At 38.5% G+C, this 23,860-nt stretch overlaps 1 protein-coding gene across 3 annotated transcripts in view; it reads right to left on the bottom strand.

Annotated features, from left to right (window-relative positions):
- The window catches only part of TBC1D8B (TBC1 domain family member 8B), an 86,819-nt gene that overhangs the window by 19,734 nt on the left and 43,225 nt on the right, over window positions 1-23,860 (bottom strand). For 2 of the 3 annotated variants that reach the window (XM_036460735.2, XM_045570467.1), the window contains 7 exons: window positions 9,185-9,302; window positions 7,816-8,101; window positions 6,766-6,895; window positions 6,159-6,257; window positions 3,032-3,100; window positions 2,605-2,845; window positions 1,341-1,406 (listed from right to left, as the gene is read on the bottom strand). In XM_036460735.2, the coding sequence (XP_036316628.1) occupies window positions 1,341-1,406; window positions 2,605-2,845; window positions 3,032-3,100; window positions 6,159-6,257; window positions 6,766-6,895; window positions 7,816-8,101; window positions 9,185-9,302 (1,009 nt within the window). The remainder of the gene's footprint in view (window positions 1-1,340; window positions 1,407-2,604; window positions 2,846-3,031; window positions 3,101-6,158; window positions 6,258-6,765; window positions 6,896-7,815; window positions 8,102-9,184; window positions 9,303-23,860) is intronic. The other variant, XM_036460736.2, reaches the window with a different exon arrangement.

The raw sequence follows: 23,860 nt of genomic DNA, 5'->3' as shown, positions 1-23,860 counted from the left end.
AAAGAACACGCGCTGATTAATCGGAAGGGCGAAATTCTTCACCACGATAACGCACGACCATATACTGCAAGAATCACTGCTGAAAAACTGCGCCAGTTGGAATGGGAAGTTCTCCCTCAACCTGCATATTCTCCTGATATTGCCCCTTCCGATTACCATTTGTTTCGTTCTTTGCAAAACTTTCTTCTTGGAAAAAAATTTAATAATGAAGAATGCCTCAAAAATGCATTGACCAAATTTTTTGCATCAAAATCACAAGAATTTTACAACAGAGGGATTAAAATGCTTCCTGAGCGTTGGGCACAAGTAGTAGAAAACAACGGCAACTATATTGTTGATTAAATTTTGTTGTATTGTTTAAATAAATTCGATTTAAAAAAGTATTAGAAAACGACATTAATTATTACTAGACCTAATAAACTGGAATGGTCGAGTAACATGGAGGCAGTGTAGTAGGAGAGACAAAGACATGAGCTCTGGAGTCAGAACTCCGTTTGAATCTCAGCTATGTGATCTTTGGCAAGTAATTTAATATTTCTGACCTTTAGTCTCCTTATTGTCAAAATCGAAAGTATAACACCACCTTGCATAAATATTATGAGAATTAAATATAAGAATGCATGTAAGATAAATGCCTTGACAGAACAAGTGCTCACTCAATAAATGGTAGCTTTTACTTTGTTTCCTTTTCCAAATGTTTACTATCACTGCCCTGGTCTCATTTTTTTCTGAATAATTTGTACCATTTCACAAGTTTGGCAGTTCGTTTAAAGTTAAATTCTACTCTCTAATGACAACAGCAGCAAAAATTCAACTTTACACCAATATTCAAATGTTAGGTAGTTCTTATATACAAACTATCATTAAATTGATAGGCCACTAACAGGAGGGAAATTTGTGAACCTATATGTTATACAGATTATCTTCCATAGATTTCACTGTATTTTTATATCAGTAAAAATACTGGTAGTATTATCCATGGGCCACAATAAAGGAATAACCTTATATACTGAATACTGCTATTTGTTAAAATGAAATTATATCTGTAATTATACTTGTTAAAAGGGAGTCAATTACTAAACATCATTAAAGATGTCAAACTCACTGAAACCAGTTCGGCTCAGTGGATAGAGTGTTGGCCTGTGGACTGAAGGGTCCAGGTTTGATTCCGGTCAGGGGCATGTACCTTGGTTGCGGGCACATCCCCGGTAAAGGGTGTGCAGGAGGCAGCTGATTGATGTTTCTCTCTCATCGATGTTTCTAACTCTCTATCCCTCTCCCTTCCACTCTGTAAAAAATCAATAAAATATATTAAAAATAAAAAGATGTTAAACTCTTACCTGGAGGAATATGCAGCTTAAAAAGTAGTTTAAGCTTCTCAGTAAAACTTCCATTGTACATTATGTCTGTTCAATAAAATTTAATTGCAAATAGTCACATATTCAAATGACATTTAATCAACTCCAGCAATGCAGATTAAGATACAGATATTAGTCAAGAATTAAAATTCAGAAACCTTCTATTACTTAAGCTAACAGTTAAATAAACACCCAGTCAGCTAGATCTTCTCCTTCTGGTGTGTAACCAAAATCCTCTTTATCAAGGGATAAAATGCTCTTCTGCTGATCTCCCTTCCCCAAAATTTCTTTTTTTCTTTTCCATGGGGCCTATGCCTGATTTGAGGAGAAAATTCTTCAAGGGACAATCCCTGACAAGAAAGCATGCTGGAGTGTTGTAAAAGAAAGGAATGATAAAACTAGTAGCCTATTTCTAGGTACATGTTTGTTGGATGTTTCTCTACTACTTTCCTTAGCTATGTGGTTGGATTTTTATTGAAGGAGAAAGTTCTCTTCATGTTAACTTTAAAACATCCATATCTAACAATTTGCATTTTTGGAAGGATAGGGACAAAATAAGACCAATATACTCAGACTTAGCAAGAAACACAGAAAAAAAGTCCAGTTATTGCTAAAGCTGGAGACAATATAGCTCCAGCTGATAAAAATCTGACTAAAGCTCATCTAGTGTGGCTCAGTGGTTGAACATTGACCTATGAACCAGGAGGTCATGGCTCAATTCCTGGTCAGGGCACATGCTTGGGTTGCAGGCCTGATCCCTAGTGTGGGGTGGTGCAGGAGGCAGCTGATCAATGTGTCTCTCCCAACATTGATGTTTCTATCTATCTCTCCCTCTCCCTTCTTCTCTGAAATCAGTAGAAATATATATATTTTTTTTTTTTTTTTTTTTTTTTTTTTTTTTTTTTTTTTTTTTTTTTAAAATATATTTTATTGATTTTTTACATAGAGGAAGGGAGAGAGATAGAGAGCTAGAAACGTCGATGAGAGAGAAACATCGACCAGCCGCCTCCCGCACACCCCCTACCGGGGATGTGCCCGCAGCCAACGTACATGCCCCTGACCGGAATCGAACCCGGGACCCTTCAGTCCACAGACCGACGCTCTACCACTGAGCCAAACCGGTTTCGGCAGAAATATATATATTTTTAAAATCTGACTAAATTAGCAGTAATAGGTAGTACAAATATTTTTTTGGGGTCCCTTTATTTTTTGCTTGAAAACAGAAAATTATTCGACATTATCTTACCAATTGCAGAAGAGAATTCTTTGAAGTTGATAAGGCAGTCAGAGTTTTCATCCAACAATCGGAATGTCCATAAAGCTAGTGAGTCTCTGTTTGCAGAAGGAGCCCAGGGACTCAACAAGTGATATAACACTCGGAACTGCTGGCAATCAATCTGATACTGTTCTAAATATGGCAAACTGGGGTCATGGTGCTTCAATACTGGACAACTCAAACACCAATAATAAGAAAAAAACAGCTCTTTCTATTAAAAACAAATAAAAAAGGCAAGTCATTAAATCAGCAAAAGTAATTTTATAAGTTTTGTCCTTTTAAGCATGCTTACTAAAATAAAGATAAAAATATTTAAGAGTAGTTATGGTAAAAAAAATATATATATATATATATATATATAATACAAGAATATTATTTTTCACTTAAAGAACAGTACCTTAAAGATGATATAAAGTTCATCCAATTCATGAAGGCTCAATTTCACATCTTGTGATACAACACGTAACTTTAAAAAGATTAAAAGCAATTTAGAATTTAACACGTCAGTATAAAAATTCTTTTTGAATCCATTTAGAAATCTCCCTCTGCCAGAGTAAAATATTTTCCTTCCAACTTTTAAAAGGAATGACAAATGTAAATGCACCTAGGTTGCCCTTTAAAAAGGTTGTACATAGAAAACAGTTGAATTCTACTCTGATAAGTCCAAAAAATATGAGTCAGTAACTTGGCCATTTAATAAAGCAATATAAACAAACCCACAGCTTTTACATACAGAGCAATAAACAAATTGGAAAACACAAAGGAAAAAATGTATTATTTATATTGGCAACAAAACCATCAAAAGCAAAGGAGTAGCCGGGACCGGTTTGGCTCAATGGATAGAGCGTCGGCTTAGGGACTGAAGGGTCCCGGGTTCGATTCCGGTCAAGGGCATGTACCTTGGTTGCGGGCATATCCCCAGTAGGGGGTGTGCAAGAGGCAGCTGATCGATGACTCTCTCTCATCGATGTTTCTAACTCTCTATCTCTCTCCCTTTCTCTCTGTATAAAAATCAATAAAATATATTTTAAAAAAAAAATAAGCAAAGGAGTAGATAAACCCAACAAGAAACATATAAGACCTATTTGGTGAAAACTATAAATACTAAGGACAGTTAAAAAGACACCATTAAAATAAATATTAAAAGCTTTAAAATATTTTATTAATTTCAGAGAGGAAGGGAGAGGAAGAGATAGAAACATCAATGATGAAAGAGAATCATTGATCAGCTGCCTTCTGCACGCTCCACACTGGGGATCAAGCCCGCAACTTGGGCATGTGCCCTGACCAGGAATTGAAGCATGACCTGGTTCACAAACTGATGCTCAAACACTGAGCCACACCAACCAGGCCCATTTTTTAATTGGATTGTTTGTTTTTCTTTTGTTGAGTTGTATGAGTCCTTTATATATTTTTGAAATTAACCCCTTATCAGATCTATCACTGGCAGTGGGTCCCCTTTTTATTTTGATGCTAGTTTCTTTTGCTGTGCAGAAATTTATATCATCAATAAATCAACAAACAAGTTCTGGCGAGGATATGGAGAAAAAGGAATCCTAGTACACTGTTGATGGGAATGCAGACTGGTACAACCAATATAGAAAACAATGTGGAGTTTCCTCGAAAAGTAAAAAATTAGAACTGTCATTTGACACAGTGATCCCACTTCTAGGAATATATCCTAAGATGCATGAAACACCAATCAGAAAGAATATATGCACCCTATGTTCATAGCAGCATTATTTACAATACCCAAGACCTGGAAATAGCTCCAGTGCCCACCAGTAGAAGAACAGATAAAAAAAAAATCTATGGTACATTTACACAATGGAATACTATAAACTGTAAAAAAAGAAAGATCTATTACACTTTGAGACAACATGGAGGGACCTGAAGAATATTACGCTTAGCCAAATAAGATAGAGAAAGACAGGTATCACGTGATCTCATTTAGATGTGGAATCTAATGAACAAAATAAACTTAACAAAAAAATAGATACAGAGGCATGGAAGCATGCAACAGACTGACTAATCTCAGAGGGAAGAGGGTGGAGAGGTGGGAAGAGATTGACCAAAGAATTTATCTTATCTAATAAAGGGGGAATATGAAAATCATCACACTGTTACAAAGATGGTGGTGCCCATAGCCACACAAGATGGTGGCGCCCAGTTCCCTCAGCCCCACCAGAGTCCCCCAGTCCTTTCAGCCCTGTGGGGGGAGGGGGAGCAGGCGTGTGGTGTGGCCGGATCTGCCCTCAGCCCCCCAGCCTCTCAGAGCTGGGCTGAGTTGCAGGCAAAGCTTGGATGGTAGCTGCCCAGCTGACGCCCAAGGCATGGGCAAGCTTTGGATGTTGGCTGCTCAGCCGCCTAGGGCCAGCCCAAAGCACAGGGAAGCCTTGGATGTCTATTTCCCAGCCAACACCTAAGGCATAGGCCAGCCTCAGATGTCAGTTGCCCAGACAACACCTGAGGTGCAGGTAAGTCTTGGATGTCGGCTGCCCAACCACCAAGGGCAGGCCCGAGGTGCAGGCAAGCCTCAAAGCTCAGGTAACCAGGGCTAGCTGAGGCTTGCACTGCCAGCAGTGGCAGCAGCAGAGGTATGATGGGATCGCCTTCCCCTGACCGGTTCCTGCCCCTGAGGGCTCCCATACTGTGAGAGGGGGCAGGCCGGGCTGAATTTTCATGTACCCAGCCTCTAGTATGCATATATGCATAACCCATGGACACAGACAATAGTGTAGTGAAGGCCTGGGGAGGAGACAGAAGTGGGGAGAATGGGGTCCAAAAAAGGGGAGACGTCTATAATACTTTCAACAACAAAGATAATTTTTAAAAAGATATATGGGGCTTTAAAGTCAAATAAATTTTAAACTATCCTTAAAAATTAGAGTATTTAAAAATACTGTTTTAGACATTTCCCCCTTTATCTTAGTATTCAAGATAATAATATACATTAGCAGCAATGACTACTATGTAGGTCAGCTGTTCTTATTGACAAAGCACATCACAAATATGCTTTGTTTAAATGCCTATATCATAGTATTCATTACTTAAGGTCAAATAACACAAAACATGTTAGTGGAACCAAAATAATGAACTGGGTGAAAAAGGTGAAGAGATTGAAAAGTACAGATTAGTGACAAAATAGTCATGGGGATGTAAAGTACAGTATAGGGAATACAGTCAATATTACTGTAATTACTATAAATGGGTACTGTAAATATCGGGAGAAACATTTTATAAAGTATATGATTGTCTAACTACTATGCTGTACACCTAAAACGAATATAAATAATATTAAATATAAATTGTGATTGAATAAAATACAGAAAGCAATTCCCCCCCAAAAGAAAATAACTTATTTCCTCTCAAAAATTTATAATAAACTAAGTTGTAGCAAGAATCTACCTAAAAACTTTAGTTTGTCACATTTTCTTTACAAAGAATGATAATTTTTAAAAGGAAATTGAAGAAAAAAATGGTCACTCTAACTGGTATCTCCCCATTGGGTGGTGGTTACTCACCACATTCTGCTTTGTTGTTTCCTCTAGAGTCTGTATCACATACAACCTATTTCGACAGCGCATGCTGTGTATATCTTCACAATGAATATTACCATATTTCTGCAAGAAACATGATTTTGGTAAATACTCATTAATAATAAACGTCCACTTCTCTTACAAGTAAATTTCATCAGATTCAATTTCTAGAGGCTTTCGTTCTCTTTCTAGCTACTTTCTTAACTTGTTCAATGATTATGCAAATTTTCACCTCCACATTTCATTTTCTCTACATATTCACTGGAGAAAATTCCATCTACTATGTGTCAAGAATAAGTACAAGAACATTAGTAAAATTCTTAGTATCTAAGAAGAGAATAATTTTCTCCTTTTTATACAGTGACAGATATTTAAAAGTGATAATTATTTTTGAAAGCAAGTGATAACTTCATTTAATGAAAAGCAAATGGAAGTGGAGGCTACATGACCTAGGAACAGTTCACAGAATTCATTGTTAAAGTGAAGTCGTATTTTAAAATTATATCTTTACTTGTATTATTACCTTACTATAACTATAGTATCAATTATTTTAAATATGCTAAGTAATTATATATTTATATTAAAAACTTACCTCATTTGACTCTCTAATCAAATCTGTAATATCCACTCTAATATGACTGCTTTTTTCATCACTCACATTTGAACCCTGCTGAACACTTGAAGGCAATGGACTATCCTTATTAGTGATACTGTCAAAGAACCTATCCAAAAGTGATAGTAATACAAGAATTAGTAGAAGTAAAATACTGAGAAATGACAGCTAAACTCTCCATAGTTAGTCAGAGGTTAGTGTCAACTGAAAGGACAAGGGACAGTTTTATGAAGAAGTAAAATTTGAAGGTGGTTTGGAATTAGGAAGACAGGGGAATGGGGAATGGGATGGGGAAGTAATTATTTCAGAGGTAGAGAGTAGAGCATGATGGAAACAAACAGGCTCAGAGTAGTCTGAGAGTACTCAGAAAATACAATACAATAGCCCAGAAAGGATATGTAGAGGAATGTAAGGAGAAATAAGTTAAGAATAGGTACATCGAAGCCTTAACATAGTGAGTTCTAAATGTTAGAGTGAGGTAGTTATAATTCATGGGTACATAATAGGATTTGGTGGACCATTACAACAGTTAACCAATGAAATATTCATTCATTTAACATGTACATACCTAGTGTATATGCAAACACACACATATATACACACACCCTCCACAATGTTTTAACATAAAACAGCATTCATAGAAAAGGCAATAGGAAAACAAAGTTCAGTCTACCACTTAGAAAACAGAACAATTTTCCTCACTGGATATTTAACATTATCAACTACCCATTCCCCTTCAAATTACTTTTACCCAGTGACACTTGATAGTTTAAATTGGGACAATGAAAATCTCAGAATAATGAATCAACAATATTAGTGGCTTACTTCACAGTGATTTACTTTTGTTATATTCTAAGTGGAAATAGTGGAGTGAATTTTAGGCGTAGCTTTCTCATTCAACTAGCTATGTGACTCTGGGCAAATTGCTTCAAGTTTTTAGACTTAGGTTCCTCACCTATAAAGTAAGGGATTAAACAACATAATCTCTAAGGGGCTGTCTAGATTTAAAGGTTATGGTTCTTATAGTACCTGTTTAAAGTTGTCACGGCTTCAGCATCATCTTTACATGCCAGCAGTTTGTCTAAATTATAGTCAAGAATTGCCAATCCCAGTTGTAAAATGGCCTTTATTCCATCGTAGAAGAAACAGTCCACCACATTCACTGCACTTTCAATGGGTAGTACACTGATAAAAAGGGTGAGGAACCATGAAAGAGAAACTGAAGAAAAGAATGTCATATCGGTCATGTGTTCTGTTAGCTGGGGAAGATGATCCCTGATAAGTTCTTCAAAGACCGCCTGATCTACCAAGGCACCTGAAGGACATAAAAATAAGTTTAAAAATGAACACCTTTCAAAAGGATTTGTTACCAATACTTCCCACTTCTATTAGTATGCTATTAAACCTAATTTTTCTTCCTTAAATTATGAATTTCTTCAGTGCCTTTTCTACATTTTACAAATCTCTTTATCTGTTAATAGAGTGTCTTTTATTAAGAAGCACTTGAGAAACTCAATTCAAATTCATTTGAACAATTATTTAATGAATTGTTACCATGCATAGAAACCTGTAATACACCAATTAATGAAATGGTCTCCTTCAATAAGCTTAATATCTAGTGGAATTTAAGATAAATACACAAATAATTAAAATGAAAGACCATACAATCAATGATATAGCCATGATTCTGAAGGTTTATGAGGGTACAAGGGAGAGACCATCTATGGTTTTACGGCATGGGAATCATAGATCTATAAATATTTGATTACTGAAGAAAATATTACAAAATTAAGAAACCAAGAACTTGGTCTTTCTTTCAAACCTTTCAAATATGTATACAATTCATATAAATGTGGAGATTTTAAGCTGTCTAAAACCTCTTATCAAGAAACTATTAAAAATTATACAGTAGCTCTTGATGCGACCCACAGGTTGAGAACCGCTAGCAGGGTTGCCTAAGACCATCGAAAAACACAGATATTTACATTACAATTCATTAACAGTAGCAAAATTATAGTTATGAAGTAGCAACAAAAATAATTTTATGGTTGGGGGTCACCACGACACGAGGGTCACGGCATTAAAAAGGTTGAGAACCACTGCTTTAGATAATTATTTTAGTAATACAGAGAGAGTGAACTTAAGATTTCTATTTTATTAAGAAATAGACCAAGATACTTTTTTTTTAAAGCAACATATTAATCTTCCCAATTATTATTACTGCAAAAAGGTCTTTACTTGAGCATGTCTGTGAATGTGACATATTCATATTGCTTGCATTCTGTATACTCTAAAATTTAATTGATCTGTTCTTGCATTTAATAATTGGATAGACAAGAGGCATATAAATTGTTTAGAAAAGAAATATGTGGTTTTTCATGTATTTTTTGTTTTTTACCAATGATTCGACGATTAAAATAATCAGGCAACATTCGTTCACATACAGCAACCAAAAGCCAAAATGCTTCTTCTTCTTTTGCATACAGAAGCAACACTGAAGTCAAAATGTTCATTGCCTGAAATTCATAGAGAAATAAAAAATAGTCATTTAGATGATCCATTCATTTAAACTACTTTTCAAAAAAAAAATCTGTATTGATAAGTTTCAATGAATAAATAGGATTGCTATGTAATCCTATGGGTACTCAACCCATTATGAATGAGTTTATAGCAGAGAGAGCTAGCTATCAACCATAATTCATACTCCCTTCTTCCATAATGTCCATACTCAGCAACACAACATTCTGCAGACTTCTTGGTAAATAGGTTTGACCAAGAGACAAGATCCTCCAATAGAATGCAGGTGAGACATCAAAATTACAACTAAATTAAAGAAAAACCATCATTCAGAACCATCTGAAATCTGGCTTAATGGAGATCATACAACTAGGAAATTAAAAAAAAAGACACATCGAGATTGGTAGGAGGCATTGAGACACAGAATGGGCTGGTCCAACACCCAGGTGTGTTGGATAAAAACTGGGAGGGATATCTCAGCGGCAGAGATGCCCCCTGAGGTATAAGGGGTTCTAGACCCACACTAGACCCTAAACCCAAGGTTCCAGTGCCAGGAAGAGAATCCCCACATCTTTTGGCTGTAAAAATAGCAATGGGGATTGAGGCTGAGGGAAACAGAGGGCTGCTGAGTCTCAGCTAGTTCCTCTTAAAGGGCCTTGTGCACAGACTTAATTGGACTCACTCCCTTTGAGCTCCAGCACTGGGCAGCAACTTAAAATGCTGGTATGGCTCAGTGGCTGAGTGTTGACTAATTGCTGGTTTGATTCCTGGTGAGGGCAAATGCCTGGGTTGCAAGCTTGATCTCCAGTAGGGGGTGTGAAGGAGGTAGCCAATCAATGTTTCTCATCAGTATTTCTCTCTCTCTCCCTTGCCCTTCCTCTCTCTCTCAAATAAATAAAAATATAATTTTTAAAAAAGGAATCCAAGACATACAAGTAAGAAGTGGTTTGTTTGACATCAAGGCAAGAGCTGGGGAGGAGGCACAGCTTTCCCAGACAGAGGTGCTTGCAGAGGCCACTGCTGCTTTGATGAGCCTCCACCCTTATAGAGTCAGTAGACGGGCACCATATCTGAGACTCCATAAATCTGGATCACACTTTTTGCCCCACCCTGATAATTCTCTGATGCCCCACCCACCCAACTTTCCAGCCCACCAAAGGGGTTTCTAGTATTTTTTTCCATACAAATGGCCTGTCTTGGCTCATGCTTCAGATCTGCCTACCAATAAAATCTTTCAAACAAGCAAGCATATGGTCTTGGTGTGCCCCATATCTATTGCTAAATGGCCCCAGGACTGGCACTAGTAGCAGTTGGCCTTGGTTTGCAGCTTGGCCTCACCTAGGCACCTCTAAGCCTAGCACAATGGCAAGCATTTGCTAATCGCTTTGCAGCTCATGTGGGTGGCCTCGGGCAGAACACAGACAGAAACTGAACTTAGCCTGTACTTCCTTAGAGGCCCCAGAGCCCACACCCAGTGGACAGCTTCAGAACACACTGAAGAACCACACAACCACCTCCATAAGTGATACACTCAAGGGGTGAACTCAGCAGCCACTAGAGCCCAGCTGAAGTAATCCCTGCTCTATGGGGTGAGTCCCTGCAGATCTGATCCTCTAAGGTAGTAAGGAGTCAGTGGTTGCAGCCAGTCCTTACAACTAATTGGCCAAGAGGTAAATCCCCAACCCCACTGACATACCAACAGCCATCAAGACTCAACTACAACATGAGGGTATATACAGCCCACAGGGGGGCACGCCTTGAATAATCAGCTTGAGTGTTTGGGAAGGCTGTGCTACTAGACCGGGCAAAACCCCTACCACATCAGGCCACTCTGCCAAGCTTGGGAGACAAAGCACCGCTACCTAATGAAAGAAACAACCACAGAGAGGCTACCAAAATGAGACAAAGAAACATATTCCAAATGAAAAAAGAACAAAACTCCAAAAAAAGAAGCAGAGACAAGCAATCCATCAGATACAGAGTTCAAAACACTTGTTATAAGGATGCTCAATAAACTAAGAACTTCAACAGCATAAAAAAGGAGAAGTCAGAAATGAAGGATACACTAACTGAAATAAAGAATAATTTATAGGGAATTAACAGTAGAGTACATGAAACTGAGAATCAAATCAGCTATTTGGAATATAAGGAAGCAAAACATGCCCAATCAGAACAGCAAAAAGAAAAATGAGTAAGAGACAACCAAGATGGCAGCATAGGTAAAAGCCTAAACTTGCTGCCACATACAACCACATTAAAACTACAACTAAAAGACAAAATGAATACTATCCAGAACCACAGGAAGTCTGGCTGAGTGGAAATTCTACAACTAGAGGGAAAGAGAAAAGCACAATGGGTCCAGTAGGAGGTGCAGAGGTGTGGAAGTTTGGAGGTATGGAGAGGCACACAAAAGGGGCTGGCAACTGGGCATGTTGGTGTCTTTTTCAGTCAGGAGGGAGATACAAGCTCCCAACTTCTATGAACTGCAGTTCCAGAAGAGACTCTGGGGACCCAGACTTATACTGAGAGAAAATGGACTGTCTGGCATTGGGATAGAATGTGAGGGTGGCTTTCTCTCAGAGATGATTGCAGCAATCATTGTTCCAGAACGGTGATGCAGAACACAGAGAACTGGGGGCCTCTTCCTGGCAGGGCTGATGGGTAACCAATGCTGTTTTCTCTGCCCTGGTGATTCCCTGAGACCCGGCCCCACCCAATTTACAACCTCATCCAAGCTGTGCACAGAGGCTTTTGCATATGAATGGCGGCCTTTTGCAATCTAAAACCTAACAAACTGCAGCTGTGTCAGAGAACCCCAGAACTTCCAAAAGAAGGCCCAAGGCTGGAAAACAGCTTGCATTGCTTCACAGCTGGGCCTCATCTGGGCAACTCCAAACCCCAAACAAAGAAGAAAAATCTGCAGATATCTCTGTAGCTGCTGCTGGGCGGCCTCAGGCAGTGGCTGACTTTGCACCTTCTTGGAGATCCAAGAGCCAGTGTACCCAGTGGTCAGAGAGAGACCATCCAAATTACAACTCTTCACATCCATAAGAGACACACTCAGGGACAGATTCAGTGAGCACCAAAGTCCCAGTGAAGCAAGTCATAAGGGTGTCTCCAGTACAGAAGTTCTCCATTGTAGACAAAACTGGTCCTCATAGCCAATTGGCCTGAATGTTAATTCCACCCAATGATACGAACAGTAATCAAGGCTAACCTACAACAAGACTGTGCACACAGTCCACAAAGGGGTGCACCAAGAGTGTCCACTTCAGGTAATTAGGGAGGTTGAACCACTGGGCCCCATAGGACACCTAGCACATAAAGCCACTCTATCAACACAGGGAGGCAGCCAAGATGTGAAGACAAAGAAACAGGTCACAAATGAAAGAAATGGAGGAAATCAAACTATTGGATATAGAGTTCAAAACCATGTTTATAGGGTTACTCAAGAATCTTCTAGAAACCTCTGAGCAATATAGGGAGACCCTCAAGGATATGAAGAAAAAAAAAATTAGAAATGAAGCATACACTGACTGAAATAAAGAATAATATACAGAGATCCAACAGCAGACTAGAGGATCCCAAGAATCAAGTCAAAATTGAAATACAAAGAAGCAAAGGACACCAACGCAGAAAAAAGAATCTAAAAATATGAAAATAGTGCAAGGAACCTCTGGGACAATTTCAAGTATACCAACATCCAAATTATAGGGGTGTCAGAAGAAGAGAGAGAGCAAGATATTGAAAACCTATTTGAAGAAACAGTGACCAAAAACTTCCCCCACCTGGGGAAAGAAATAGTCTTACAAGTCCAGGAAGCACACAGAACCCCAAACAAAAGGAATCCAAAGAGGACCACACCAAGACACATCATGATTAAAATGCCAAGGGCAAAAGACAAAGAGAGAACCTTAAAAGCAGCAAGAGAAAAAGTTAGTTACCTACAAGGGAGTACCCATACAACTCTCAGCTGATTTCTCAATAGAAACTATGCAGGCCAGAAGGGAGTGGAAAGAAATATTCAAAGTGATGAATAGCAAGAACCTACAATCAAGATTACTCTACCCAGCAAAGCTATCATTTAGAATTGAAGGTCAGATAAAGAGTTTCACAGATAATAAAAAGCTAAAGGAGTTGTCACCACCAAACCAGTATTATATGACATGCTGAAGGGTATTCTTTAAGAGGAAGAAGAAGAAAAAGGTAAAGACAAACATTATGAACAACAAAGTGACAACAAATACATATCTATCAACAAGTAAATCTAAAAGTCAAGTGAACGAAAAATCTGATGAACAGAATAAACTGGGGAATAGAAAAAGAGTGAACTGACAATTCTCTGGGGGGATGGTGTCTAGGGGATGTGGGAAAAGATTGGACAAAAATCATACACCTATGGACGAGGGCAGTTGGGGGGCAGACAAAGGCAGGGTGTGGGGTGGGAATGCGGTGGAGGGGAGCTATAGAGGAACAAACAGGAACAACTGTAATCTAAACAATAAAGTTTTATTATAAAAAAGAAAATGGAATAAAAAATAAGTACCGTATTTTCTGGCGTATAAGACGACTTTTGAAACGAAAAAAAGTCAACCGAAAATCGGGGGCAAAAGACCAAAATTGCATAAAAATCACCTGCAGATCTTGACGGCAAAGTAAGTCTTTTCTTTAAAGTGGGGGGTAGTCTTATACAGCGAATATAGGCCTAAACCTATGTTTTAACTGTAAAATTAGGGGGTCGTCTTAGACGCCGGAAAATACGGTATAGTGTAAGGACCCTGTGGGACAACTTCAAGAGTACCAAATTACACACCATGGAGGTGCTGAAAAGAGAAGAGAGCAAGAAATTAAGAACCCATTTGAAAAAAATAATGGCAGAAAACTTCCCTAATTTGGTGAAGGAAATATACATACAAGTCCAGGAATCACAGAATCCCAAAGAAGATGAACCCAAAGAGGCCCACACCAAGACTCATCATAATTAAAATACAAAAGTTTAAAGACAAAGCAAGAATCTTAAAACCAGCAAGAGAAAAGCAGTTTATTACCTATAAGGGAGCTCCAATAAAAACTCCAGCTGACATCTCAACAGAAATGTTGCAGGCCAGAAGGAATTGCATGAAATTTTCAAAGTGATGAAAAGCAAGGGCTTATAACCAAGATTACTCTACCAAGCAATACTATCATTTGGAATTCAAGGACAGATAATGAGCTTCCTAGATAATAAAAAACTAAAGGGGTTCATCACCAGTAAACCAGAATTATATGAAAGATTAAAGGGTCTTTTAAGAAAAAAAAAGATAAAAATATGAGTGATCAAATGGCAATGAAGACATATCTATCAAGAGTTGAATAGAAAAAACAAATTATAGAAACACTCAAAACAGAAACAGACTCATAGATACAGAGAAAATTTTGATGGCTGCCAGATGGGAGGAGTTTGGGGGGGACGGATGGAAAAAAGTGAAAGGATTAAGAAGTACAAATTAGGAGGTTCCAAGACAGCAGCCAGGAGGAGAGAGTATGAGTGATAGCAGGATGAAAAGGAGACTGTGTGGATGTGGTGTGTGTGTGTGACTGAAGGACAGCTAGATCTCGCAGGACCTTTGGAGGCTACAGGAATGGGCTCACATAGCCAGGCAGTCTCTGCAATGGCTATAATCAATCCTGGAGCACCAGATCTGCCACAGAGGCAATGACATATTGAAGGAGAGAGCTGCTGTGTCTGTGAGCCCAGCCTCACCTCCACCCAGGGGCCCTCAGACACCATCTGGACAGGGACCTGCTGCCTTGGCTGCTGACCCAGGGACACTAGGATTCCAGTCTGCCCAGCTAAGGGCTATTATGAGTTCCAGAGTGTGCTCCCCTCCTGCCAGATAGACACTTTTAGCCCAGGACACTGCAACCATGCCTGCAGCTTTGTGAGCAGCAGCTGCCAGCACCCACAACCACACAACCCACCACAAATCCCACTGCTGCAGCCACAAGACTCACATGACTCGACAATTAGATTCTTCAGTGAGAGCAAAAATGGGGAGACAGAAGAACCATCACCAAAGGAAAGAAAAGGAGGGATCAAAAGAAGAGGAACTAAATGAAACTGAGGCATGCAATATGTCAGAAAAAATTCATAATAAGGGTCATATAGTTCATAAACCAGATGAAAAAAATCAACAACCTATGTAAGAATCAGGAAGAAATAAAGAGTGATATAGCTACAATAAAAAAACACTATGGAAGCTTTCAACAGTAGACTAGAAGAAGTGGAGGACCAAATTAGCAAATTAGAAGACAGGGAAGCAAAACACACCCAATCTGAACTGCAATTAGAGGGAAAAAATCAAAAGAGAGGAAAGCCTGAGGGAGCTTTAAGACAATATCAAACGAAGCAATATATGTATAATAGGGGTTCCAGAATGAGAAGAAGAGGAGCAAGGGTTAGAAAACATATTTGAAGAAATAATGTCAAAAAACTTCCCTGATTTAGGGTAGAAAAGTCACATAAGCACAGAGCCCCAAACAAGATGAAACCCAAAATACCCACAGCAAGACACACCATAATTATAATGGCAAATGTTAACAACAAAGAGAGAATCTTAAAGGCTGCAGGAGAGAGACAGAGTGATCTCCCATTAGATTATCAAATAATTTCTCAACAGAAACAAATCAGGCCATAAAGGAATGGAAGGAAGTAAAAAAAAGTGATGCAAAGCAAGGGACTGAATCCAAGAATACTCTATCTAGCAAGGCTATGATGGAAAATTGAAGGCAAAATCAGGAGTTTCACAGGCAAAAAAAATCCTAAGGGAACTTATCATTACAAAGCCAGTAATGCAAGAAATGCTAAAGAAACTGTTGTAAATAGAAGACATAAAAAGGGGATGGGAAAAAATGATGAGAAACTAAGATGGCGGCAAAGGTAAACGCCTAACTGCAGCCACACACACTTTCAAAATATACAACTGAAATACAAATTGGACATCATCCAGAACTAAAGGAAAGTAGACTGACAGGAAATTCTACAACTAGAACGGAAGAGAAAACCAGAAGGAAAATCAGAGGAGCTGTAAAAGCCTAAGGTACGGAGACACAGTGCGCACATGGGGAGAGGAAGGGGCCAGAGAGGAGGGGCAGCTGAGTGTCTGGTTGGTGTTCCCTAGCAGGAAGGATATAAAAGGCTCCAGACTGAGCTGAGCCCCTGTTCGGACTGCACTGAATCCCAGTTCTGGGTGAGACCCTGGGAACCCAGGCTCATACAGAGGGATTCCAAGCTGTAAGGCAGAAACTCAGGGGAGCGGCAAAAAGCAGAGTCCTGGAGTCACGCACATTGTGCACAGAGAACACACTGTTGACTGTGCCGCTGGACTGCCCTAGCGGGAAGGAGACAAAAGCTCCGGACTGTGCTGAGCCCCAGTTCTGACTGCACTGAACCCCAGTTCTAGACCAGATCCTGGGGACCCAAGCTCATACAGAGGGAATCTGGGCTGTAAGGCGGAAACTCAGGGGATCGGCGAAAGGAAGTCCCGGAGGCAAGCATATTGCGGGCAGAGGATGGACTGTTGACTGTGCCGCTGGATTGCCCTAGCGGGAAGGAGACAAAAGCTCTGGACTGCACTGAACCCCAGTTCCGGGCTCATCGGGGGAGAGACTAGACTGTCTGGTAGTGGGCGAAACTCGAGGGCACCTTTCTCTCAGAGGTGCTTGCAGGGAGTACCAAAGTAGCTGAGGAGTACCAAAGGACACTGAGGAACACTGAGACTCAGGAACCTCATAGGTTGGGGCTGATGGGAAGCCAAGACTGTAGGCTCCACCCTGAAACTCCGCCCCATCCAAGCTGAGCACAGAGGCTCTTGAATAAGGCTGTCTCCCAGCATAGACACAGCTGATCCTCACAGCCAATTGGCCTGGAGGTCAATTCCTCCCAGTGATACCAACAACAATTAAGACTTAACTACAACAAGGCTGTACACACAGTCCACAAAAGGGGGCACCAAGAGTGTCCACCTCAGGTAACTGGGAGACTGACCCACTGAACCATATAGGACACCTTAACACACAAAGCCACACTACCAACTCAGGAGAACAGTGAAAATTCTGAGACAAGGAAACAGATCACAAACGAAAGAAATGGAGGACAAGAAGTGACTGGATATAGAGTTCAAAACCAAGCTTATAAGGTTTTTCAAGAATTTCCTAGAAAAGACCGCTAAAATAAACAAGACCTATGAGGATATGAAAAGGGATCAACTAGAAATAAAGAATACATTGTCTGAAGTAAAAAATATTATACAGAGTCCTAAAAACAGAATGAAGATCGCAAGAATCAAGTCAAAGATTTGGAACACAAAGAGCCAGAGGACACTCCTCCACAGAAGCAAGAAGACAAGAGGATTCAGAAAGTTGAAGATAGTGTAAGAAACCTCTGGGACAACGTCAAGCGAACCAACATCAGAATTATGGGGGTCCCAGAAGATGAGAAAGAGCAAGATACCGAAAACATATTGAAAGAAATAGTGACAGAAAACTTCCCCCACCTGGGGTAAGAAATAGACTTACAAGTCCAGAAAGCGCACAGAATCCCAAACAAAAGGAATCCAAAGAGGACCACACCAAGACAAATCATAATTAAAATTCCAAGAGCAAAAGACAAAGAGAGAATATTAAAAGCAGCAAGAGTAAAGCAGGTAGTTAGTAACCTATAAAGGAGCACCCATACGATTGTCAGCTGATTTCTCAACAGAAACCATGCAGGCCAGACGGGAATGGAAAGAAATATTCAAGGTGATGAACAGCCAAAAATAATCTACCCAGCAAAACTATCACTGAGAATCAAAGGCCAGATAAAGAGCTTCACAAATAAAAAAAAGCTAAAGGAGTTCATCACCGCCAAACCAGAATCATATGAATTGTCGAAAGGGATTCTTTAGGAAGAGGAAGAAAATAAAGATAAAAATTATGAACAAATACATAACTATCAACAAGTGAATCTAAAAACCAAGGAAATTAAAAAACCTGATGAACAATAGTAACTGGTGAATATAATAGAATCAGAGGTATAGAAGGGGAGTGGACTGAAGATTCCTGGGGAAAAGAGGATTTGGGGGTGCGGGAAGAGACTGAACATAAACTGTAAACCTATGGATGAGGACAATAGGGGGGTGGGAAAAGGGTAGAGGGTGGGGTGGGAACCTGGTGGAGGGGGAAAAAACTTTTGTAATAATATGAACAATAAAGATTTATTTAAAAAAGGGGGGGATGGAAGCAGGGAGAGAATACAGGCAAAAAAAAAATGACTACAAACAAGTACCTATCAATAATAACTTTAAATGTAAATGGCCTAAATGTTCTATTCAAAAGACATCAAGTGGCTGAATGTATAAGAAACCATGACCCATATATATGGTGTAAACAAGAGAAACACCTCATAAAAAGTGAATCACACAGACTGAGAGTGAAGGGATGAAAAAATATCTTTCAGGCAAATGAAAAAAAAAAAAAAAAAGCTGGGGTAGCAATACTTATATGTGACAAAATAGAACTTGAAGTGAAGGCCATAACAAAAGATAAGGAAGGGCACATCATAATACTAAAGAAATTGATACAAAAAGAGGATGTAATGCTGGTAAACATATATGCACCCAATACAGGAGCACCCAAGTACATAAAAGAAACTTATGGAAAATATCAAGGAAGAGATTTAGAGCAATACAATCATAGTAGGAGACTTTTATACCCCACTGACATCACTGGATAAGTCTCCTAGACAAAAAATCAGAAAAGAAACAGCAATCCTAAATGACTCACTAGATCAGATGGACTTAATTGACATCTTCAGAACATTTCACCCCAAAGCCACAGAATATACATTCTTATCAAGTGCACATGATACATTTTCAAAGATAGACCACATAATGGATCACAGGCAAAGTCAATCCAAATCCAAGAAGACTGAAATCATATCAAGCATTTTCTCAGATCACAATGGCATAATATTAGAAATAAACTACAATAAAAACAATCAAAATAATTCTAACATTCGGAGGCTAAATAGTATGCTATTAAACAATGATTGGGTTTCCAAAGAGATCAAAGAATAAATTTAAAATATCCTGGAAACAGCCGAAACCGGTTTGGCTCAATGGATAGAGCGTCGGCTTGGGAACTGAAGGGTCCCGGGTTCGATTCCGGTCAAGGGCATGTACCTTGGTTGCGGGCATATCCCCAGTAGGGGGTGTGCAAGAGGCAGCTGATCAATGACTCTCTCCCATTGATGTTTCTAACTCTCTATCCCTCTCCCTTCCTCACTGTACAAAATCAATAAAATATATTTAAAAAAAAATAAAATAAAATATCCTGGAAACAAATGACAATGAAAACAGAACATTCCAAAACCTATGAGACACAGTGAAAGCAGTCCTGAGACATATAGACCAAGGGAACAGATGAGGCCTACCTAAAAAAAAAAAAAGGGAAAAAAATATGTAAATCTACAACTTTAAAGAATTTGAAAGAGAGTAACAATAAAAGCCCAGAGTGGCCGAAACCGGTTTGGCTCAGTGGTAGGGTGTCGGTCTGCGGACTGAAGGGTCCCAGGTTCGATTCTGGTCAGGGGCATGTACATTGGTTGCGGGCACATCCCAGGTGGAGGGTGTGCAAGAGGCAGCTGGTCGATGTTTCTCTCTCATCGATGTTTCTAGCTCTCTATCTCTTTCCCTTCCTCTCTTTAAAAAAATCAATAAAATATATTTAAAAAAAAAGCCCAGAGTGAACAGAAGGAAGGAGATAATAAAGATAAGAGCAGAAATAAATGAAATAGAAAAAAAAAAGATCACGGAAACCAAGAGCTGGTTCTTTGAAAGGATAAAAGATTGATGAAACTCTAGCCATACTCACCAAGAAGCAAAAAGAAAGTACCCAAATAAACAAAATCAGAAATGAAAGAGGGGAAATAACAACAGACACCACAGAAATATAAATCATTGCAAAAAATAAAATGAACCACTCTATTCCAACAAACTAAACAACCCAGAGAATATGGACATATTCCGAGAAAAATACAACCTTCCAAAACTCAATCAAGAACAATAAAAAAGTCTCAGCAGGCTGATAACTAAGGTGGAAATTGAAGCAGTCATCAAAAAATGTTCAGCAAACAAAAGCCCAGGGTCAGATGGCTTCACAGGGGAGATTTACCAAACATTCAAAGAAGAACTAAAATCTATCCTTCTCACACTATTGCAAAAAATTCAAGAGCAAGGAAGACTTCAAAGCTCTTTCTATGAAGCCAGCATTACCATAATCACAAAACCAGATAAAAACACTACAAAGAAAGAGAATTACAAGCCAATATCCGTGTTGAACAAAGATGCTAAAATACTCAACAAAATTCTAGCACATCGGATTCAGTATTACATTTAGAAAGATCATACACCATGATGAAATGGGATTTATTCCAGGGATGCAAGGCTGGTACAATGTCTGCAAATCAATAAACATGATATATCACATAAACAAATTGAGATATAAATCATATAATCATATCAATTGATGTAGAAAAAGCATTTGACAAAACCCAACACACTTTCCCAGCAAAGAGGAAATAGAGGGATCATACCTCAAGATAATAAAAGCCTTATATGACAAACTTATAGCCAACATCATAATCAATGGGAAAAAACTAAAACCATTTTTCCTAAGAACAGGAACAAGACAGGGATGCCAACTCTCACCACTCCTGTTCGACATATTATTGGAAGTGCTAGTCACAGGAATCAGATAAGAAGAAGAAATAAAAGGCATCCAAATTGGGGGGGGGGGGGGGGAAGTAAAATTGTCATTATTCCCAGATGACATGATATTGTACAAAGAAAATTTAAAAACTCCATAAAAAAAAAACTACTTGGAATTAATAAATGAATTGGGCAATGTAGCAGGATACAAAACTAACACCCAGAAATCTATGGCCTTTTTATACACCAATAATGAACTCACAGAAAGAGAAATTAAAAATAAATAAATAAATAAATAAACTAAAAACAAAACAAAACAAAACAAAAAAAAACATTTACTATTGCACCAAAAACTACTATACCTAGGAATAAATTTAACCTATGAGGTAAAGGACCTGTACTCAGAAAATTACATGGATTGGTAGAATCAACATCCTTCAAATGTCCATACTATCCAAAGCAATCTACGGATTCAATGCAACCCCCGTTAAAATACCAACAGCATACTACAAAAATCTAGAATGCACTCTCCAAAAATTCACCTGGAATAAATAAATAAATAAATAAAAAGACCCTGAATAGCTGCAGCAATCTTGAGAAAGAAGAACAAAGTTGGAGGTATCACAATACCAGTTATCAGCCTATACTACAAAGTCACTGTTCTCAAAACTGCCTGGTACTGGCATAAAAACAGACATATAGACTAATGGAACAGAACAGAAAATCCAGAAATCGACCCAAGCCATTATGCTCAATTAATATTTGACAAAGGAGGCAAGAGCATACGATGGAGTCAAGACAGGCCTTTCAATAAATGGTGTTGGGGAAATTGGATACATGCAAAAAATGAAACTATACTACCAACTTACACCATACACAAAAACAAACTCAAAATGGATTAAGGACTTAAATGTAAGATGGGAAACTATAAAAATCTTAGAAGAAGCCATAGGCAGCAAAGTAGCAGACATTTGTCATAGCAATATCAATCTATACAGCTCCTAGGGCAATGGAAACTAAAAAGAAAATAAACAATGGGACTACATCAAAATAAAAAGCTTCTGTGCAGCAAAAGAAACCATCAATAAAACAAGAAAATCAACTACATGGGAGAACATATTTGTCAATGTTATCTCTGATAAGGGTTTAATCTCCAACATTTACAGGGAACTCATACAATTTAACAAAAGGAAGATGAACAATCCAATCAAAAAATGGGCAAAGGACCTAAATAGACATTTTTCTAAAGAGGACATACAGAAGGCCAAGAGACATATGAAAACATGCTCAAGTCACTAATCATTCGAGAGATGCAAATCAAAACAATTATGTTCCATCTCACACAGGTCAGAATGGCTATCATTAAATCAACAAAGGACAAGTGTTGGAGAGGATGCAGAGAAAAAGAAACCCTCTTGCATTGCTGGTGGGAATGCAGATTGGTGCAGCCACTGTGGAAAACAGTATGGCAATTCCTCAAAAAACTAAAAATGGAACTTCGTTTGACCCAGTAATCTACTTCTAGAAATATATCCCAAGAAATCAGAAACACCAATCAGAAAGGATATATGTACCCCTGTGTTCATAGCAGCACATTTTACAATAGCTAAGATTTGGAAACAGCCTAAGTGCCCATCAGCAGATAAGTGGATAGAAAACTGATATATCTACACAATGGAATATTCTGTGGTAAAAAAGAAGGAATTCTTACCATTTGCAACAGCATGGAAAGACCTGAAAAGCATTATACTAAGCGAAATAAGCCAGTCAGAGAAAGATAAATATCACATGATGTCACTCATTTGTGAAATATAATGAACAACATAAACTGATGAACAAAAACAGTACCAGTCATAGAAGTATGGAATAGACTGTCCAACCTATGAGGGAAGGTGGGGGTGAGGAGATAAGAGATCATCCAGAGGACTTGTATACATGCATATGAGCATAACCAATGGTCACAGATGAGGATGGCGAGGGGGGAGGAGAATGGGGGGTGACGGGCGGAGGGAAGGGGTAGTGTGGGCATGTGCTAGGTGTGGAGATGGCTGGGGAGAGGTCAAAGGGGTCAAAAGGAGGCTTATATGATACTTTAAACAATAAAGAATTTAAATAAAAAGAGAAAGAGGTACAAATTGGTTGTTACAGAATAGTTGTGGGGATATAAAGTACAGCATAGGGAATATAGTCAATACTTTTCCAATAATTATGTATGGTGATAGATGAGTGTGAGATTTATAAGGACGATGATCACTTAGTAAGTTATATAATATTAAGTCACTGGAGTGCACACCTGAAACTAATATAATAATGTATGTCAATTATAATTAAAAAATAAAAAATGAATGTAGATTGAAATGATGTGAACACTTTCCAAGTCCAGCTGATAAAATCTCCCACAATTTTTTCTCCATGCTCTCTCCTCTTTCCTCTGAGTAGTAATGACAATAAAAGAGCACCTTGGAAGCCATGTTTTAAAGATGATCAAGCCTGCTACTAGCTTAAGTCTTTGAATAATCTCATGTAGAGTTGCCTACTGACTTAAAAACTCACTCATCTCTGTTTATTCCTTTAAGTAAACTTTAATGTTTAGAGATATTTCCTGTTTGAAATTATTTGTGTCACTGTCCTAACATACTCTAATAAATATGGTGTGCTCCTAAAGGATTTTTTTTCTATGATTCTGCAATTGCCTACAAAATAAAGTTCAAACTCCTGATCTATCCCAAGGTACCTTAGTAATTATTTTTCTCCAATTACTTTGCTACATTCATCATACTTCTAAACAGAACAGGGTCTTATATATATTCCATATTTACCTTCATGTA

This window comes from Pipistrellus kuhlii, unplaced genomic scaffold (genome assembly GCF_014108245.1).
Source record: "Pipistrellus kuhlii isolate mPipKuh1 unplaced genomic scaffold, mPipKuh1.p scaffold_m20_p_33, whole genome shotgun sequence".
Taxonomy (NCBI): Eukaryota; Metazoa; Chordata; class Mammalia; order Chiroptera; family Vespertilionidae; genus Pipistrellus; species Pipistrellus kuhlii.
Note: the sequence above shows the minus strand (reverse complement) of the source record. Positions and strands in the feature narration are given on the sequence as shown.